The sequence below is a fragment of the Falco biarmicus genome, chromosome 14 (assembly GCF_023638135.1).
Source record: "Falco biarmicus isolate bFalBia1 chromosome 14, bFalBia1.pri, whole genome shotgun sequence".
Classification (NCBI taxonomy): Eukaryota; Metazoa; Chordata; class Aves; order Falconiformes; family Falconidae; genus Falco; species Falco biarmicus.
The window spans coordinates 9,934,315-9,954,271 of NC_079301.1; the positions used below are offsets into that span (position 1 = coordinate 9,934,315).

The 19,957-nt window shown below is 37.7% G+C and overlaps 1 protein-coding gene across 13 annotated transcripts in view; it reads left to right on the forward strand.

Moving 5' to 3' along the window:
* KLHL13 (kelch like family member 13) overlaps window positions 1–19,957 on the forward strand; it is an 84,597-nt gene that overhangs the window by 46,535 nt on the left and 18,105 nt on the right. For 11 of the 13 annotated variants that reach the window (XM_056359706.1, XM_056359712.1, XM_056359717.1 and 8 more), the window contains 3 exons: window positions 16,761–16,902; window positions 18,432–18,564; window positions 18,828–19,024. In XM_056359706.1, coding sequence (XP_056215681.1) covers window positions 16,761–16,902; window positions 18,432–18,564; window positions 18,828–19,024 — 472 coding nt within the window. Of the gene's footprint in view, window positions 1–1,280; window positions 1,406–1,892; window positions 2,006–16,760; window positions 16,903–18,431; window positions 18,565–18,827; window positions 19,025–19,957 lie in introns of those variants that run through there. The other 2 variants (XM_056359708.1, XM_056359718.1) reach the window with 2 other exon arrangements.

A 19,957-nucleotide genomic window follows, 5' to 3' on the forward strand; every position in this document is an offset into this window, starting at 1 on the left:
TAAATGCATGAATTCTTTTCCTAAAAGTAAGACTTCTTTATGTTAAAACTGCATACTTGCTCTCTGCAGGGCTAGTGTTTCTTAATATTTATAACGTATAAACACTGTTGTCTTACACAGCAAATGTCTGTTCAGCAATCGGGTAGCAATTTCTGTGAAATTTGTTGCCTGTGTTAATGCTGCTCTGCTCATGTGTAATTTAGAACTTCAAAGAAATGGGAGAGAGCGCCTCAATTGTTTGTCAGATAGGTGACATTTGAATTAGTCCTCACCTCTGATCGTCCTGGGTTATTTTAGTTCCTTGCCTGTGGTTATGGTAACAGCTTCAAATGCCCAAAACTATTTTGGGCAAACATTTTCAATAATAATGACCAGAAGCAGAAATTATTCCCTAGTGATTTCATCTCAAAAATAAACTGAACAGTGTATGTTTCACTATTATGGAAAACCTATCGGTGTTATTAAATGTTACTAAAGTGTATAAATTTACAGGAATCCTGCTCCTGGTTCTGTTCTTTGTTGCTGAGTAGTGTGACAGGGTGTTGGCTTTTTTTTTATAGGATTAAGCTGTCCTGATGAACAGAAAAATTGTCGTTCTGTACAAAGACTATTCTGAAATATGTAGATTACACATCTTTGTGTTGATTTGGTCTGCTGTGGCAATACATTAGAAGTAATTTTATATTTTTTTTTCCCCTGTAAGGGAGTCAGTATAGTTGAAGGTCTACCTTCTATTCCCTAGAAACGTGCTCTGCTTATGCACGATATGCTATTAAATTCTCTGTTCCCTTTTTAATAGGTTGCCTTCTATGCTCCCCACTGTTGTCAGCCCCAGGAGGTCACCAAGCAGAGCACAGAGTTGCAGAGTGGTCCCTGATGGACACCTGCGTGACCATCTGCTTCGTCAGTACTTCAGGCAATTTGTGAGCTGCTGGGGGGGGCGTTGAGAATTAGATTCTTGATAGCCTCCCTACAAAGACTGCTATTAACAGCGTGCTACTCTCTGCTTCTCTACTGCAGAAGACAGAGTGATATTTGCGTTCCCATAGCATGTTGCAAAATGCATGAGATTTTGCTCATCCTCCTTGGAAATGAGAATAGGAAAATGAGAGCATCCTGAACCAGAAGCTAGTAGAAGAGCATGCAGAAACCTGCAGCGATTTGTGTTTTATTTTGTCTTCCTAGCTATGGATTAGAAGGACTGTGATTTTTGCAATGGGCTTTTTCCATAATGGCATTCTTGTATTGTTTGGTCAGAGCTTGCACAGGAGGAAAACAGGCTGCTGAATTTAGTCACTGATCTCTATTAGCCGTGGCCTAAGGCTATGCTGAGATTTATATCCCATTTGTATTGTTGCAGCTCAAAAGAAGAATGTTCAGAGGATGACAAGTGTATTCTGAGTAGGTATGTTGTTTCATTTTCATATGAAACCCATTTTTTTTTTTCTGCTTCAATTGGTCAGAAATGAGGTTATAATAGGAAGAGACTATAGTACAGTGCTGCAGTGTCCCTGTTAAGGTAGAACAATAGCATCAGGAACAGTTCTTTAAAAATTAGCTGCTTTTATTAAATAAAGCTGCATTGTGCTGGTGTGCACAGTGCAGTCTTTCTTTTTTTTTTTTTTTAAACATATACTGCAGTCAGCGCTTCCCTAACGAGGTGGCACTATTGTTGAGTTAGAAGGATAGAATCATCATATTGCTTTAGGGGACAGCAGGATTTAAAAGGAGATGCCTTGCAGCCCTGTTTTACAGATTGGAAGCATCGGTTTAAGGGCATTGGCAGAATCATTTCCTTGTTCTTAGCAGCAGCCACTGCTGTGTCAGTAGTGTGTGGAATGGAAGTCCTAGTTGGTAGTCTGTTATGGAAACGCTGTTTACTGTTATTGTAGTACCGTGGTGACAACATGCCATTGAAATGGAAAACGAGCTCTCCTGCTATCTGGAAATTCCCAGTTCCTGTGCTTAAAACATCCAGGTCATCGCCACTTTCTCCAGCATACATGTAAGTGAGAGAAATGAGGATAATAAGGTGGGATTGCTTTCGTGAGACTACCCTGTGGCAAAATACCCTGTTATATATTGAATGACATTGGCACTCAGAATTTTACCTTGTTTTCTATGTAGACCCCCCCCCAGATTTTATCCTGGATGTTTCATGATGGATGTTGTGTTGAGTCTTTCCCTCTTTGTTGAAACGTAGAGAAACTGTGCAGATTAAGCCGTATTCATAATAATATCTTATGTGCTCATTTAAAAAGTTCATGTTGCTGTTAATTTGTAGAGCTGATCTTGAATTGACAAGTTAAGCTTTGAGGCAGGCTTTCCTTTGTAGTGTATATGCTAACAATTTGTCCTCCTGACTATTACACTTTGAAATTAAACATGAAATCACCTGCTGTATTGTACTGCACTTTTTGTTCATGTAAGTTCTCATATAAAAGAAATCATCCTGATTTGGTCTTGTTTTATTCTTGAAAGTCTTAGCCTGAATACAGATTGAATGTCTTTTTACAAAGTTACAGTAAAAGCTTAAAACAAATAGAAATCATTCATATCTGAGTACTTATGTAGTTACGCACTTTGTCCATGTAAAGTAGCTTCACATGAAACAGTATTTTAATACACATGGAAACAATATGCCTTTGTCTTGCCAAATCTTGATGGAGCTTTTGTTCACCTTTTGTTGCTCTGAGTTCTCTGTTAGCATATACAGGTGGCTTTTTTCCTTCAGAGAAATTAAACTAAGCGTAGGGTACTGAATTGCTTCTGCCTTTATTTAAAGAAGCAGCTTTTTCAAAATGAGGAACAGTTGCTTTAAAATGCACAAGTAGCAGTATAGATGACTTGCCTATCTGGAAATTACTATAAATACTATTCCTTTCCAATAGCATTCCAGCCAAATACCTTCAATATTAGTGCTTTTTACGCTTGTATTGTTGTCTTACAGATAGTCTTTTGCTTCAGCTACTGTAGGGACATGCTGTAAGAAATAGGTATTTACAGGTCCTCTAAATGTCGTCTTTTTATAGTTGTTGCTGAGGATTGCATTGCTAAACAGTGGAGCTGAGACAATACAACGTCGTATGTGTGGTCACTAGTGTTCTTTGTTTAAGAAGAAGGCTGGGGTTTAAGGAGCTAACCTGGCTGTATAGAACCTATGCTGTGCACGCTCCAATTTAAGATTAATTTTCATGGAAGTGCTTCAGCATTTTCACTCACTAGATGCATCAAATATGCTTAAGGCTACCAGAAGATAAACTGCTTCCAATAAATTGCCACTTACTCTGAGTTTTTAAAAAAGTACAACTAATACAAAGGAAGTGTCATGATAAGAATTGTGAGGTTTTTGAACCTATTTCAGAGGAATAGTGTCTTTAGTGTTGTATGCTGTGCTTTTCTTTTTAAACTCTAGTACTTATTAAATGCAAGAAAGATCAGAAATAGCCTGGTTTGATCTATCTGCTGCTGGAACCGAGCACTTCTTTTGTGTGTCACCTTTAAATTGCTAATCTAGCTCTCTGTATGCTCTGGCTTTTATGATGGGGATCATGTAGCTGATTATCTCAGTGTGTGTTGAAAGTATGTGAACAGGTTTAGTGATCATGCTTAACTATATGATGCCGAGCTTATTTGGAGCATGAGAAATATGTGATCAGCAGCCTTAATCACCTTTTTATAATGAGTCAATGTATCCCACTGCTCATAGAGACATTTCTTCACTGGCACACAGTCCTGACATTAGCAGGACTCTTAAATCTAATGTTGCAATTATTCGTGTACTTTATAAAGAATGAGAAATATTATGAAATGGCACCTATTTGATTAGGCAGTATATATCAACTGATAAAAAACCCCCTTGTAATTTAGGTTGAACAGTAAAATAGGTGGTGGAATGAATTATCTTCATTGCAGAGATTACAGTAAATTTGCTTCTGTTTTATGTGATCCGATATTTTTCATGTTGATACGTGTAAGTTTTCTGTCTTAAGTATTACTCTGCACACTGGCGAAAGGTTTGTTTTGAGTAAAAGATTCAGGAATAAGTGGCATGTGAGATGGAACATGTACTGATGTAAAATAAATGACCATAAAACTCTTGAATTCACAGACGAACACTTTTGTACTTGGTATTTTGCATCTGGAGTATACAAAGGTATAATTAAGCTTTTAATCCTTTTAATACTTGAGATCTTAATCTTATAGGTTTGTAGCATAATTTGGAATGTGAAGTAGGGAGCTCTTAATGGTGTGGGGTTTTTTGTACTTAAAATGAAATTCCAAATTTTCAGGTTTTTCTACTAAAGTTGACCTTAACGTTAAAAGCTTCATCCTGCTTATGACTTAGAAGTAACTTGCCTAGAGATTAAACTGATGGTCAGGAGGCAGATTTTATTAGTGTTTTATTTGGTCTGTGTACCCGATACCTGAATTCTGCCTTTGTTTCCCTGCATCGCAATGCCAGGACTGGTGGTCATGAGCATGTTTGGTTTGGATGAAGCCAGGATCGGCGTACAAAGTGCCGCTGTAAAACGGGTAACTGCCCTGCGAGCCGTGCAGCTGGGGCGGTTTAGCTGCAGTCTCTGCTGGAAAAGTTTGTGGTAGCTCCTGAGGTGGGGAATGAGTACAGAGAGCTTGTCCCAGAGAGTTCTCTGCTGCGGGAAACTTGTGACTGGGTAGTACATGAAATAAAGGACCTGCTGAAGTTGAGCTGATGACTTGGTAGGCAAGGACAGGGTTCTGTTTACTGGGAAGTCTGCTGGTTTTGCTGGCTTTGGTAGTGCTTTCCTGGCAATGGGAAGGAGCAGCAGTGAGATGCTGCCTCTTGGCTGGTGGTTTTGTTTACCACCAGTTATTTATTAGGGATATTTTCAGAATATTCTGACTGCAAGAAGTAACGCTTCGTGTTATACACAGGGTGAAGGGTTCCTCTGAAGGGAAATGCAGATATCCCCTGGCTTCTGGTGGAACTGGTCCAGAGTAGCTTGAGCTTTCCTCCAGGTTGGTGGAGAGATCCGGTGACATTGCATAGGGAAAATTAGGTAGTATTAGAATCGGAGCACTGGCGTGTGACCAATATATGTAGGTGTAATGCAGCCTGGCTTACTGCATGAGTTGGGAATGTGCAAGATACGTGTGCATGCACGTGCCTTTGTCAAGCTGCTTTACATTTTCTTTCATGACGATGTGTTGGGGTTTGGAATATAGATTCCTTTTGTCAAATTAACTGTGAAAGCTGTTACAGCAAGTTTATGCACCGCTAGTGAAATCATGTTTATATTTGTGGTTGTGTTGACTATGTCGGGACAGACCTAGGTGACGTAACGTATTATGTGGGCAGGTGAGCACTTTCAGCAAGTGAATTAGAGGAAATGACTGAGTGAATAATATGGAGTTGGAGAAGTGGTATTCCTTGGCATCATAGCTGTGTATTAACAGCCCTGTTAAAAACAAACAAAAATCCCACCCCACCCCAACCCCAGTGACTGACATAAGCAGAGGTTAAGAATAGAAGCACTACTTCAGAGAGGGTGAGGAATGGTTCAGAATTTTACACCTCAGCTTTGAGGTATAAAGGAATATGCATCCCGATTATTATTTACGGGTTACATCATCTCATACGTTAAGAACGAAGAAGAGAATTCTTTCTTATTCGCACTAGCAATGCCATTTATATTGTTTTTCAAAGTTGTGCACATCTTCCATTAACACGAATGGAAATGTTTGTGGAAACTCTGGAGATTGAAGTACTATGATGGACATCTACAAAGAATCCAGTAATGCAAATAAACTATTTTCAGAAATGCTATTCTTATATATATAGCCTATAAATATATAAAATGCTTATATAATAAGCCTATCTATATTTTCTGAAAAGTTAAATATTCAGTTAAGTATTTATATGTTTAAACATGCCATGTTTAAAAATCAGAAAAATTAAAAAAAAATATTAATGCAGAATAATTTGGTTGTAAACTTACTGCCTTCTATCCTTTTACGTGGAATGGTGTGTTGATATTTTAAATGGAAATTATCCTTCACATGTGTTTTCATAAATAATGGACTAATGTTAAGAGAAATAAACAAACGTGACATTCCAAATCTATTGCTATCAAAGGATTTGCAATGCAGCATATCTATCCTGAGTCATGTGGTTATGAAATTTGTCCGATAGGAAATGCTTTGCAGTAATGGAAATCAGTTAGTGTGCAGAAAAGCAGAATAAATTCTTAATACTCTGGAGTAATCGGCATTAGTTTTAGCTGCTTATATAGGTTAATGCTTTTGTGTCTTCTTTCAAATCTCCGATTTGCTCTACAATGAGCTCTTTGAATTTATGCTATACAATCTTATATACTTAAATGGGAAAAGGTGTTTATGCATAATTCATCTGACTATCTGTATTAGTTTTCTTTTGTGAGACCGCCCTATGTGTTTCTGTCTTCATTGGTCATTTTTAGTAAATAAACACTTTTGGGCTCTTGAGCATTAACAGACTACATGGTATTCACACTGGAATGCTCGCCTGCCTTTGGCAACGTTTCCATGTTAAGCGATTACCTCCTAGATATTTCACATTTCAACATGTTGAAAGTGTGCAGGTCATCCCAAATATATATTTTTCTTAAACTAATCTGGCAATGCATGCAAACAGATTAATTGGGTGGGTGTGGAATAGAAGGGGTTTATGGCTTATGAATAGAAGATTGCTTTTTATCCCAGCAGTTTGGTACATAGAGTTATCTACAGTGCCTGTAGATCTTAATTTTGCTTTTTAAATAAGTATTTTGATAGATTATTCTAAGTTCTTGAAATGTGAAATTTCATTGCAGTAATAAACTGGCAAAAACAACAGAAAAAAACCAAACCTGGTTGTCTTGAAGTTTCCCAGTGCTCATGGTTTTTCTGGGCAGACCTTTACAGGTGATGCTGTGGCTTACAGGTCCCCATAATTACCTTCTCCTCCTTATGTAGCATGATGCTGCAATATTGACATGTTGTGACATGCTGAAGAATCTTTATTGAATTGTCTTGATTATGTTACTCAGCCTGTTCTGCCAGAGTGTCAGTTCTGCCGGTTTGTCATCTTTGCCATAATTTCCTTGTTACTGTGGAAAAATCTTGTTGCCCAGTCTCTACTCAGTGGGATTTCTAGTGTTTTGCAGTGTTTTTTGGTGACGTTTGGATGGAGATACCTACAGATTTTCATAAAGTGCTTGGTGAATATTGGGTTTTCAAAATACTAAGTCACTTGTTCTAAATGGTTATAGTGGGAATTGTAGTGTAATCAAGCATAGCTATAACACTAAAGTGGAAGTGCACACCTATATTATTGCTTTAATATTTTGTCGAGCAGTGACTGAGATTGTTGCAGTATCAAAGTTGCAAAAATATTTTTTTTATGGGATGAACAGGTCACCCACACCTGTTATCTGGCATGCTTAGATTTAAACTGTCATATAGGGAAAAAATATTTTACAATTGAAAGTAATTAATGTCCCCCTACATTTTCCCCAGGAGATTGTAATAAAGGAATGCCAAAGCAACTGTGAGAAGTGACAAAGCAAGAAGAACAGTCGAGCAGACCTAGGCAGCAGAAAGAGCAGGGGTTAATTACCAAAATCTAATGTCAGAATCCTGTTTGCTTGTTTGCTGGCTTTTAAGCTATCGGAATTATTCTGTGCAGTATATAGAGGGGGAAGAAAAAAGCCAATACTCTGGAAAGGAGTTGTACCTAAATCTGTTAAAGGAGTACAGTGGCATGTGTCCTATGACCAAATCTTGAATGTGCAGGTGCCACCTTAGACACATAGATGTTTTCATCTAAGGAATCATTCTGCACATTTAACAGTTGGTAAGTGTATGGAAACTAACTTTAAAGACACATCAGGTAGAGCTGTAATCCGCTAATGCATGCAAAGTGTTTTAAGTATTTCATAATGCATAGGAAGTATTCAGCTGCCTAGCTAAATTGTGACTTGACTTTTGAACACTTAAGACCAAATAGGAAGGGCAGGGAGTAGGATGTGCAGTGTCAGTCCAACCTAAGCTGTGAAACCCCTGAGTGACTTGCATTTTACCCTTTTGGACTTCAAGGAAATAAAGTAGTTCTAATTCTGTAGAAAAGCTACAAAGCGTGTGTATTTGCTTTGCTTTTTCTGTTTTTAATAGTCGGAATCAATAGACTAACACTGACTTTGGCAAAAAGTCATTAGAGAACAGTTTCTAATTTAACATCATTAAACAATCTGAGTCTGCAAATTTAAGCTACAAATGGCTCAATGAATGTAAACCCTTTGTCAAATAGATAAATGTGGATGTGACACTAAGGCTCCCAGAGAGACTAAATACTGTTAGGAACAAAAGCTATATAGCAGCGACTGAGCCAAATACTGCTTTGTTTCTGTGGAAAACAAATTTGAATTAACCAGCAGGCTGTAATTATGCCACAAACAGCTTGAGACCTCTGATAGTTTAGTTGTTTAAGAAGGAATTTTGAGGAGAGTATTTTCTGTGTGTGTATCCTTAGGAAATCATCCTGAAATGGTTGCTGATGCTCGGTCTGCTTGTGATGGCTTTGTGGGATCTAATTTTGTACTGGCTTTGGTCATGGTGTGGCCTTACTGGGAAGTGAAATAAAAAGGTTCAAGTGATGGTGGGAATATCCTAATTTCTGTGGTGTTCTCCTTTCCACCTGGATCCATTGGCGCTTGGAACAGTGGTCGTGTCTTCAATCATCCGAGTGTTTCTAGTAGCTGTCATCATTTCTGCTGACATTCTGCTTGGCAGAACCTTTTTGTCAAGATGGGGATTGTGTTGAAGTTCAAAGAGACTTTTTTTTTTTTTTTAGGTACAGTCAAAGGCTTGACACTTACACACTAGTCTCCAGAACTTTGCTTCTAGAGTAGCTTAAGTAGCTTAGTTACAACCTAGCTCTGGCCGAACAAGGTTCGGTGTCCCTGTCCATCAGGTCGGTTTGTATATGTTGTTTCTCTTGTGGCTTTACTACTTTTGGTGGTTGTGCCTGCAGAGCTGCTCAGGGCTATACAGCTTCGGAACTTGATTTCCCCTTGATTTCCCCTTTAGACACCTTGTTAAGCTGATCATTGCAGTGAGCATCTCATGCTGTCGCTGTGTCCACACAGCATTTAAAGTTGGCAAAATACCTGCCTCTGCTTGCTGCCCATCAGCACGTGTCCAGAAACAATCTTTGATGTTCCCTGCTGATTTGGGGGGTTTGGAAGGCCTATATCCTCCTCTCCTGCTGTCCTTGGCCAGAGACTTGTGGAAGTAATATGCCACTTCACACTGATTTGCTCTGCTGTATAGAGCCTGGTTTTCACAGAACGCCCTTAGAGGACAGGTGGAAAATGGATATGGGAATGCCTTTCTCCTGGAGTGGAGATACAGAAGAGCTCGGTATCAAGTTACTAAACAAATGTGTAAATATTCTGCTGTTACTGCTGTCCTTAATCTATAAACAAGGTCAGGTATAAAAAGTGAGATATTAAAATATGAAGATCAGAGCATTGCCCCAGGTGAGCAGTGTTCTGCAGTAGCTGCTGTAGCTACTTTTGAAAATCACACCCACCGTAGTTAAAATGCAATGTTAATTCACTTGGGGTAAAGGTTTGCAAACTTGTGGTGGCCCCTTTCAAGTGAACAGTATTAAAATGGTGTTTTGAAGAAATGCAGTAACCTGATAAATGCAAAGTGTTTATAGTTATGTTATCGGCAGCTAGTTCATTTTTAGAAATGCAGCCTTTAAATTGTTCTGTAAAAACGGTGAGATCTGAAGCTGATAGCATGGGACTAGTGGTTAGAACAAGAAAGGAAAAAAAGGCATGGTTGCTGCTGCTGATGCTTTGCATCACAAAGACATACACACAAAGCGATTTAGGTCCTGCCTTCCCAGGGCTGCTGTTGCATTCATCCTGCTTTGAGATCTGTAACAGCAGCCTGTGTCAGTACCTGTGTGCTGCCAAAGCCAGAACTGAAGTTTGCTGAACATGTTGGTTAAGGGGGGAGTTAACTTGCTCTGTCAACCTGTTGGAACAAAAATATTTTGTCTTTTGTGTTCTAGCTGGAGTCACGTATCTATTTTAAAATGTAAAATTGCATTTTCTATAGAAACTTTTGCTGTATTATTATAATAAGGAACCATTAAAAATTATAAAACTATCTAGTTTTATTGGGCTACTAATATATACTACAGAGGAATGAAGTTAGAAACTCCTGTTAAAAAATGGTAATAAAAAGATGAGATGTTATTTTAGGGGAAGACAAGTGTAAAAGTAACTTCTTTGCCAGAATAAAGGATTTCCTGAAATTGCGTGGGTGGAAGATAAAGAATGGAAGAAATATGAAATACCATGATTGTGTAATTTTTTAATCTAAATTATATTAATATTTGAATTTCTTAATAGAAGCATTATGAGATTTTCTTTTATACAATGCTGCCATATCAGTTATGCTTATTGAGCTTCTAGGTGGCCATGTAATTTGTTGGGGAATTCCTAAATTCATTACTCACGAAGCTGGAACATCTGTTCATAATGGGAAGACAGTAAGGCAGTCAATACTTAAATTATTTTTTGGCAGACTAAGCATACTAAAATACTATTTGGCAGATTATGCATACAAAGTAAAGAATTACTCTATCTAATAGCAAATGAAAGTTTTTCATTGTATTTCAGTGGCCTTTTCATTAATAGGTTCATTAGCAAATCACATGCATAGCTGGATGTATAGGGATAGCCCTGTAATATACCAGATTATTTTGATAGATCATAAAATAGCAAAGACTTGTCTTGTAATAAGAATATCTTTGTATGAAATTGAAACCTGGTTCTTTGTCTGCTGATAAATACCAGAGTACTGGCACATGCCAGGAGTGATTGCTGAAGATGCCATTTACCAGTGACCAGAACACTTGCAGTCATGGTTCATTGAACAGTAATTTGACAGAGAAAATAAGGTTATAATCCTTTCAAAAACAAGCTATTGAGCTTCACCAAATTAAGAATTCACTATCTGGCCAACATGGCTTTGGCAAGCTTAAACTGAGTTATGTAAAGACTGTGGGTTTTAAATAAATCGGAGAACATGCACTCTAAAATATCTGTAGCTGTAGGCTGATCTCCTTACTTTGTTTCCAAAGACTCTGCACTATGCTCTGACAAACAGATCAATGGTTTACTGATGTAAATGAACAAATCCCCAATAACGCGTGTAGTTGCTGTGTTTCTGTTGCACCAGACTGAGTTCAGCTACTTCTGAAGAAAACACAGTAACAGCGTATTGTTATATTTCATTCATGCCACTGAGCTCTATACAAAATGGCAACTCCATAATTTGAATATTCTAGCTGAGAGTAAAACTTGTCACAGTTTCCACAGACCCCTGCTTATCACGGGTCACCTGGGTGCCTCCGAACTGTTTTAACAGGTTAGTATTTGCTAAGTGCTTTGGGAAGCAGTTTGCCTCTCTGAGTCCTGTTGTAACTCCAGCCACTTAAAAAGTATTTGTCAGTATGTGCTGGAAAGTTCCAGTACTTGTAAAGCCTATTTTGAAGGAAGGTACAAATAGCAATTATGCTAGAGATGTGGGCAGCTATGTTTGCCAGCAAGCCTTCAGCTAAGGATTGAGTAAATTTCAGGTTCTGGTTCAGGCTTACAGGGTCTTGTGTCCTGTCCTGGTCACAGAGTTAGTGGCTCTTCCCCTATATCCGTATTTCAGTTTCTCCTTTAAAGTCGGTTCACGGTTTCCATAATTCCCTGTAAGTAATCTATAGAGATTGCATACAGAATTGGGAGCACTAACGGACAGAAGTCTTGTAAATACTTTGATCACTCTGTGTGTTTTCAAATTGCTTATTTAGTGTTCTCCTGGAATACTAAGCTCCTTAATGTTTGTGTCAGTCTAGATCCCCAGTTGTGCCATTTCTCTGTGTGCAGGGGCCAGCAATTAAACCTAGAAACTCATGAAGATCCATTGAGATGATTTCCAACCTTCTTTTCATTAACAGAAGTCAGCTGCTCTTGTTATCCCACCATATTTTGTCCTGCTTTGCAACAAGATTTAGGGAATTATATACCTGATAATATTTAAAATCTGTTGAACTTGTATCTTTCCAGTTAATTAAATATTAAATAATGTTACTGAACCATTCCAATTCGAACTCTGTTTCCTCTGCTGGGGTGGTGCATAGCTATGGTTTTCCTCTGCCTGTGCGATGGAAAAAAAAAAACCCACCCAAACAAAAAAGCCTCAGAACATTCAAACCCCAGAAAGTCAGTGTAGCTTCACATTAGCTTGGCAGGACTCTGGAACTATTGTCATATTTTTTGTCATAGCTCAACATTTGGCTTAGAGTCTTCTTTCTAGTTCTAAAGTAACTGCTAATTGCATAGATTGTCAAAGAGTGTGTTCAGGTACCTTTTAGTAGATGAACAAGATTAAAAATATCTCCAGAGAGAAAATGGTTCTAGTGGGCAGTCACCTAAAGACAGAAAACTTAACATCTCTGTAAAAAGCAAAGCTATCTTCCTTCAGCACTGACAGGAATGCAGAAAATGGATATATAAGTAATATCTATATAATGCATACTCCGTATTTCATCGCTACTGAATTAACACTTGGAAGTACTTGGAGGTTTAACTCGGAGTAATGCGAGAAGCACATTTGGTTCCAGTAGCTAGGAAAAAACCTGTGCTGTGCATGAAAGAATCAACATAAGGTTGGGAGGAAGATTCTGACTGACAGCTTATTCTGTGATAGCAACTAATTAACCTCTGTCCCCTGAACGGCGAGTCGCTGCTTCCCAGAGGTTGAGAGTCCAGCAGCTCCTCCGCCTTGCTGTTGTGGTGTTAATACTCATTTCATGCTACACTCTGACGTTCCGTTGCTCCTGACACTGTAATGCTCAACCCCCTCCAGTCCAGGTGTATACGTTGAAAGCGGTGTCAGCACCCACATCTAAAGCAACTTGTGAATTATCATCGCTACATGTTATTGTAGTTTTAGCAGTCTCCTCCAACTTCTTTTAACCCTGGTTAAAAATGCTGCTGCTGCACTTCTTGCTTAGTGATTTCTATGATCAGAACAATGAAATTAATTAGAAAATGAAATAGCTTTCTTCTTTGGTAGTGTGTTTAATTGTGGTATGCTGTATTTACAATACAGTAAAAAAATATCAATATGTTTACATTCATTATTACCTAATTATAGTGCTTAGCAGACCTATGTTAATGAATGTAAATAATGCTTTTGGTAAGTGTCCAAACAAGACAGATGTACTTACTATGTTTTTGTTGGGAATTTGGTTGGATACAAAGCGTGTTACCCGTCTGTTCTGGCTGTGAATGGCAGAGTTATTTCTGAATATTCGCTTTACAGATCTCCAAACAGAAGTTTAAATAGAACTATATTTAAGTTACTTAAACTGATTAGTTTAAAATTTCTTTGCAGAGTACTTTTTAATTACTCTCATTGTATATGATACAGTGCTTGGGTTTTGCTGGTTCTTTGTCCGTTGGTATCAGTGCAACCCATAAGAGCTCTTGCGTTTTCGCATTGTCTTACAAAGTCAGGTTTCTCTTGTTGTGCGAAGATAAATCCTGAAACTGGTACAAAGCCAATGCCAAATTCATAATTTCTGGTCTCTCCGGGAGTGCTCTTTCCTTCTCGATGAATGTCACAAGACTGGGATTCGGGGGATCAGTGTGCTGTTGCCCAGTCTTAATGCTGACTGTCATTGTAACTTCTGCCAAAACCAGCTCCTGAAGGTCACTTTCTGCATAATGGGAGAGGGTGCTTGGCCTTCCGAAACTGTGAAGCTGCAGGTAAAAAAGGTGGTGTAGTGAAAAAGAAAGTTAAACCGAAACAAGAAAATGTACCCCCACAAAAAACCAAAAACCTGCCAAACAAACAAAAGGAACCCAAACAAAAAAAACCAAAACAAAACCTTTTTTTTTAATCGTTGTTTAGATATAAAGCAAAACCCAGAACAGGAATAACATAATCTTCTTATCTTTAAATACATGTATTCTCATAGAGTCATATGCTGCCACGTTAAGGTTTGAGACTAGAACTGTAGCATTTATATTCTGGTGTATTTTTATAATATGTAAGGTTGCAATTTTTAATGTCTAATTTGCATATGCAAGTTTCTGTACATATATAACAGCAAATTTGCAAGAGAGTGAAAATCTTCTGCAGAAGAGTGTCAGGTTGTGAGCGGCTGAGCTTGTATGTGTGATACAGGTATTGGACGACTCCCCATTATGTATTGAAAATCAGGCAGGGCAAGTAACTGTTTATAGCCACACTTGGCATGTCTAATGCCTACTTTTAAGTATTGCAAATTATTTTGAAATACATCATATCCTCTCTGTTGGCTGTGTAATTAGAACAAGGCGCCTCGTGCTGGAGAGGACCTCTTTGGACAAAGCTTGGGAAGGTGTATGTAACGTCCCGTTCAGAAAAACGCTTCTGTTATCACTGCCATTCTTGGAACAAATGAATCGTGGTCAAGGTCTTTGCCTTCATTTGTAAAACTTATGAATTATGCTGGCTGTTAAGAAACAAAGTAGCATCTTGTAGGTGGCAAACATGGTAAATAGCCCACTCCAAACAACCAAGAAGGCTGGTTTACTTGTACGTTTCTTTTCCTAAGGGTTTTGACTGATGCGAACATCTTCTGTTTTCCTCCGAGTTTAGGAAAAGTATTTTAAACCCCTTCATATAATGGCTATCTGATCTGACATTTCAGTAAGATCTTTCAAGAGCAAATAGTCAGATTTATGCTAGTTGTCTCTGTGGTTCTTTCCCACCCACGCTTGCAAGTCTCCCCACATTATTTTATATTTCTTCTTAGAAAGACATGTACAAATTTAGAGGCTGAGTGTCTTTTGAAATTATGCTAGCCTTTTCCCTTGATATGATTGTATTAAAACTAAACCAACAAACAAAAACCCACACGTGTGCGCATGTGTGCACAAAATGAAAACAAACCCAGAACACCCTAGAACAAAGTGAACAACATAATTTTGGGTCATGAGCTAGCAGCTGCTTTGCTGCTGTCTTACATCGTTATATGCAGTTGTTGAATGCCAAAGATAAGTTTTGGAGAGCACTTTTTGAAGGTATACCCTGTCAAACTTTATTTAAATTGCACTCCGGATTTGCTCTATAAAATAGAGATAATTGTTTCAAAAATGACACAATTCTTGCATGCTGCAGTACATCCACATTTATTAATTCTTTCAAATGTCTTGAGTATTGGGTTGCTGCGTTAGAAGTCAAAGCTATTTTGATGTACCCTTGTTCCTACAATCTGTCATCATGTCTGTGTGCATAAAACCTCACTGTTTCAAACCCATGTACGCTGTTGAATGGTGAATTTGTTTTGAATATGTTTTTGTAGCTGACCTTATGTACTCATGGGTTTGAACAAGGCATATCGGCACTATCAGGGTAACACGTGAGTTTCAGAAACTGTTCTACATAGTCCATGTACCCAAAGAAGGTGGTGGTAAATTAGTTTTTAAAAATGAACAAAACTTTTTTTGGGGGAAAAAATATATTTTTCATCTGCAGATTCCCAATTTGTTTATGCATAGTGATTGCAATTAAAATTGGAGGGGAGGGGGAGGAATTTAAGCACATTGTTGTCACTTATTTAAAGTAATTTCTGAAACTGGCTTGGAGGCCAATGTTTTAAACTGCACATTTAAAATTTGGAAAACTTCTTGTGTCTGAGATTTGCAGCAATTATGTCAAACTGCTATGAATCTTGTTTCAAACATGGATTCTTTATTAATAATGAAGATGCCTTCATCTGAGGGTTAACAGCTTGTTTGCTAATTAATATTGTGTATATATGCATTATACCCCTATGCATGCTAATAGGTAGTACATTAGAGCACAGAAATTACAGGAACTAGTTATTGTTAATATTTCTGGAGATGAAATTTATTTACATTTTGTATTAATTACAGGTTAGGGTAGTTAGAATCTCATATGCATATCTTTTTATGTAAACTTAATTTACATTTCAGGATTAAAATGGAAAGCTAATAATAATGCAGTAATTCTTTAACAGTTCTACCTGAAATTAGCTCTTCCTATCTAGATTTGGACACTAATTGCTTGGAATCAAAACCATAAGTATTGACTTCATACTACCAAATATTAAATTACAATTATTAATTGGTCACCTGCAATAGCAAAATATTGGGTATCGTGTCCTTCTAGTTGTGTGTTTCTAAAGGTAGCTTGAAGTTACAGCTTGACTCTCCATTATGTATATTTTCTATTATATTCATACTTGAGCCAAGATAATGCAAGCCGTAAGAATGAGATTACTGAATTTTAATATTACACTGAAGAGTTTCAGTCTTTTAGCTTTCCGTGGCAATCTGGTAAGATACTTGATTTTGAAAACTGGATGAAACTCCCGCAAGTATCCTATGATACTGGAAGCACAGTGTCTTAATCGGGGAGCTAGGGGTGGAAGGAAAAAAAAATATTTGCTGAAAATGAAGTTTTTGAAGTTACGCTATTTTAGAGACTGTTAATGCTTTGTTTTCTTTAGATTAGCTGAAGGGGATGACTAAGGACTGATTCTGTCAGCTGCTGATTTTTAACCTGTAGCCTCTATGCTGTTACATTTCATCCCAGGAGACTGGTTTTAGTACACAAGAGCACTGAATGAAAATTAGTTTGGTCTTAAGGTTTCTTTGTTCTAATCTTCTTAGATCTCTGGTGGAGGAGGAGGATCCTCATATGAAAGTGTCTCTTGGTAGCAGCGATATGGGCGTCTCTGCCCATCTACAGTCTTCGAAGACAGGGACCACAAGATTTTTCACCAGCAATACTCACAGTTCTGTGGTATTACAGGTAACTAAATATTCTTGTGTCGTCATTGATCTGTATTGAGAATTCTGGCTGCTCTAAATAATGCCTCTGCTCAACAGACCTTATCAAGCTAGTAATTCCTAAAAAGCCTCAAAAAATGCACGTTAGTGTGCTGTGCTGACAATGCCCACAAGCATGCATGGCTTCTAACTTTTTCTGCCAGTTAACAGTTCAACTTTTAGCAACAACTTGGAAAAAAACCTCTGGCCTTTTCCTTGGGTTGTATTCTTGTCCACTCTCAATTTCTAAAAGGTAGTATCATTTAAACTGTGAAGTGACAGCTGTATAAAAGAAGTGCACTTGAATATAATCATGTAATTATGTTAGGCGAACACTTGTACCCGTGCCTGCGTGAAAGCTGCCTTAGGGATGTGATGAGGAGAGCTTCATGTTCCTTCTTCAGTGCCCTAAGATGGCAAAGCCCTGCCAGGTTTGGTAGATTGAAAATTTGGTAGAATGGAGAACTGGTAGGTTGTAAAGCCTTATTTGTATGAACTACAGATAAGTTGTTTGGATCGTTGAAATACATTAGTTTTATATAATCCTGTGTTTGGCTTCTGATTTATTAGAGCTCATACTCATTTTTTTCATTTGCACTCTGTTCTTTTCTGTGCAACAAATTTGAATGTTCATTTCTACTTACATTTGCAGTTTTAAAAATACAGCCTTGCTTTTAAGGTACCTTAAGTTTTAAACCATGCGGGCTGATGCCAAGATTTCTGTAAGTGTTAAATGTATAAAGACAATATTTACATCCCTGTTAGTATTAGAAAAACATCAGACATGCCTGGTTGAAGGGAATTGGTTTATATTTGAGCTTCTGTTCCGCAGTGCATGAAGGAGGTGAGTATTTCACCCATCCTCCAGTATCCTCAGCTGGGCATATGTTTAGAGGAAAATCTTTCTCTAGGATGCTGTTGTGGATGACTTTTTTGTTACAGTTAGCCATTGTAAGTAAGTCAGAGAAGGTCAGATATAGAATGTTAGCTTATTTTGGAGTTCTTGCTGTGTAAACTTCGGTAATAAATTTGATAATTGTGAACCAGGTGACAGCTTTCCTTTCAGGCTGCAGTATTTTGCAGCTTCTTAGCACTTAAACTGGTGTGGAACAGAATTATATCTAGAATCTACATTTGTCTGAAAAGGGTAGGTCCAAAAAAGTTACCAGTCTGACCTACCTGAAGCATTTGCTGGAGCTCAAGCTTACAAAACAAACTCCTTCCTTAAAATAACTTCATTAGTGGAAGAAAGCTACTTTCTAAGGCCCACTGTACTTCGAGTTCTTAAGCCATTACTGGAAAGTAATAATTATGCTGCTTGTTTTTCAATGGATAATTGTCATTGAATATGCTAGAGATAATGGTTGTAAGATGACAAATTATTTCTTAGTGACTTTTTGGAACTACAGTACATATGTACATGAAAGTAAATACTTATGTAAATAAGGGAAAAGAAATAATTTCCTATTCCAAAATCAAATGGATGCTTCGCATTGTGCTTTTTTCTTGCAGGGTTTTGACCAGCTGCGAGTGGAAGGTTTGCTTTGTGATGTGACGCTTGTTCCAGGAGATGGTGACGAAGTGTTTCCTGTGCACAGAGCGATGATGGCTTCTGCAAGTGATTACTTCAAGGCCATGTTCACAGGTGGTGTTTCTGTTAGTCATGCATACTGCTATCTCCAAATTGTCATAGTTTGGTCACTCAGACACATGTCCAGTAAAACACTTGATTCACAGTTTGAATCGGCCCAGGACTACAAACAACTCCGTGTTGTTGTGCTCTCTCTGCTTTTGCATCTGTTTTTTCAAGTTAAATTTTAAAGCTCTATTTTAATTTTATATAAGTTTATGAAATTATTTCAACCCAATCAAAATGATCATACAAACTTACCTACCTGTCTCTTTCAGGAGGAATGAAGGAACAGGATTTAATGTGCATTAAGCTTCATGGTGTGAACAAAATAGGCCTAAAGAAGATCATTGATTTCATTTATACTGCGAAACTTTCCCTTAACATGGACAACCTTCAGGACACTCTGGAAGCTGCCAGTTTTTTGCAGATTTTACCTGTTTTGGATTTCTGTAAAGTGTTTCTTATCTCTGGGGTAAGACTTACGACTTGTTTCATGCTTACAACGATTAAGGCTTCTGTGTGTTGTTTTTCCTTTTATAACAACAATGACTATGTAATAGTCAACGTTAAGTCTAAAACTTGCCATTATTCATAATTTGGATTCACAGAGAAAAAGTTTGCTTTGTAGTTATCTTGAAAATCTTTTTTTCCCTATTATGTACAGTGTGAGTTTGATATAAATGTTATACCATGTTAAAATTCTTCTAATTCCTAAGTGTATTGCAGTGATGATAGCAGCAATGATAATCATAGTTCCCACATTCATTACTGGATTTTTTTAGTTCATGCCCTCGCACTCTGTATCTTTCCATAAGAAAGCTACTTGGCGAGTTAAACTGAAAACAAATAATAAAGAGCAAGCTGCTGTTGCTGTCTGTTAATACACTTTCTCGAAAACTTTTTGTTTAGAGGAATGAAGCCCACAATTGTAGTGATTGTCACAGAGACCATTACATCCTCTTTGTAAACCAGTGAACTTGGTCACAGTCCTTTAGAATAAGGTATCCTCTAAAAGGATTACTAAAAGGGACGTTAGAGAAATGTTGGTTATGTGAGAGAAGAGCTACAAGGATTTTGTGTCGATTGCCATATTTTGCTAGAACTAAAAATAGCTTTGAATGCCTACTGGGAAACATTTTTTCACAATCTCAAAAATAAGTGCTTTTGTAAGGAGGGGACAGCCTCTCCTACCAGTAGTGGTTGGTCAAGAGAGGAATACTTATGTAGCATGGTTGCTTTTGTGTAATTGGAACAAATAAAAAGTTTGCCCTGCAAAGCAGTACACTGTAGTTCCAACGTAGTACAGTCTATTTATGGTTTAGAGTTGCCCTGCTGATTTTTATTTATTATAGAGATTAAATTCTCACATCTTGAACCCGCTCTTGGCAGGGGGTCTGCTTTGATA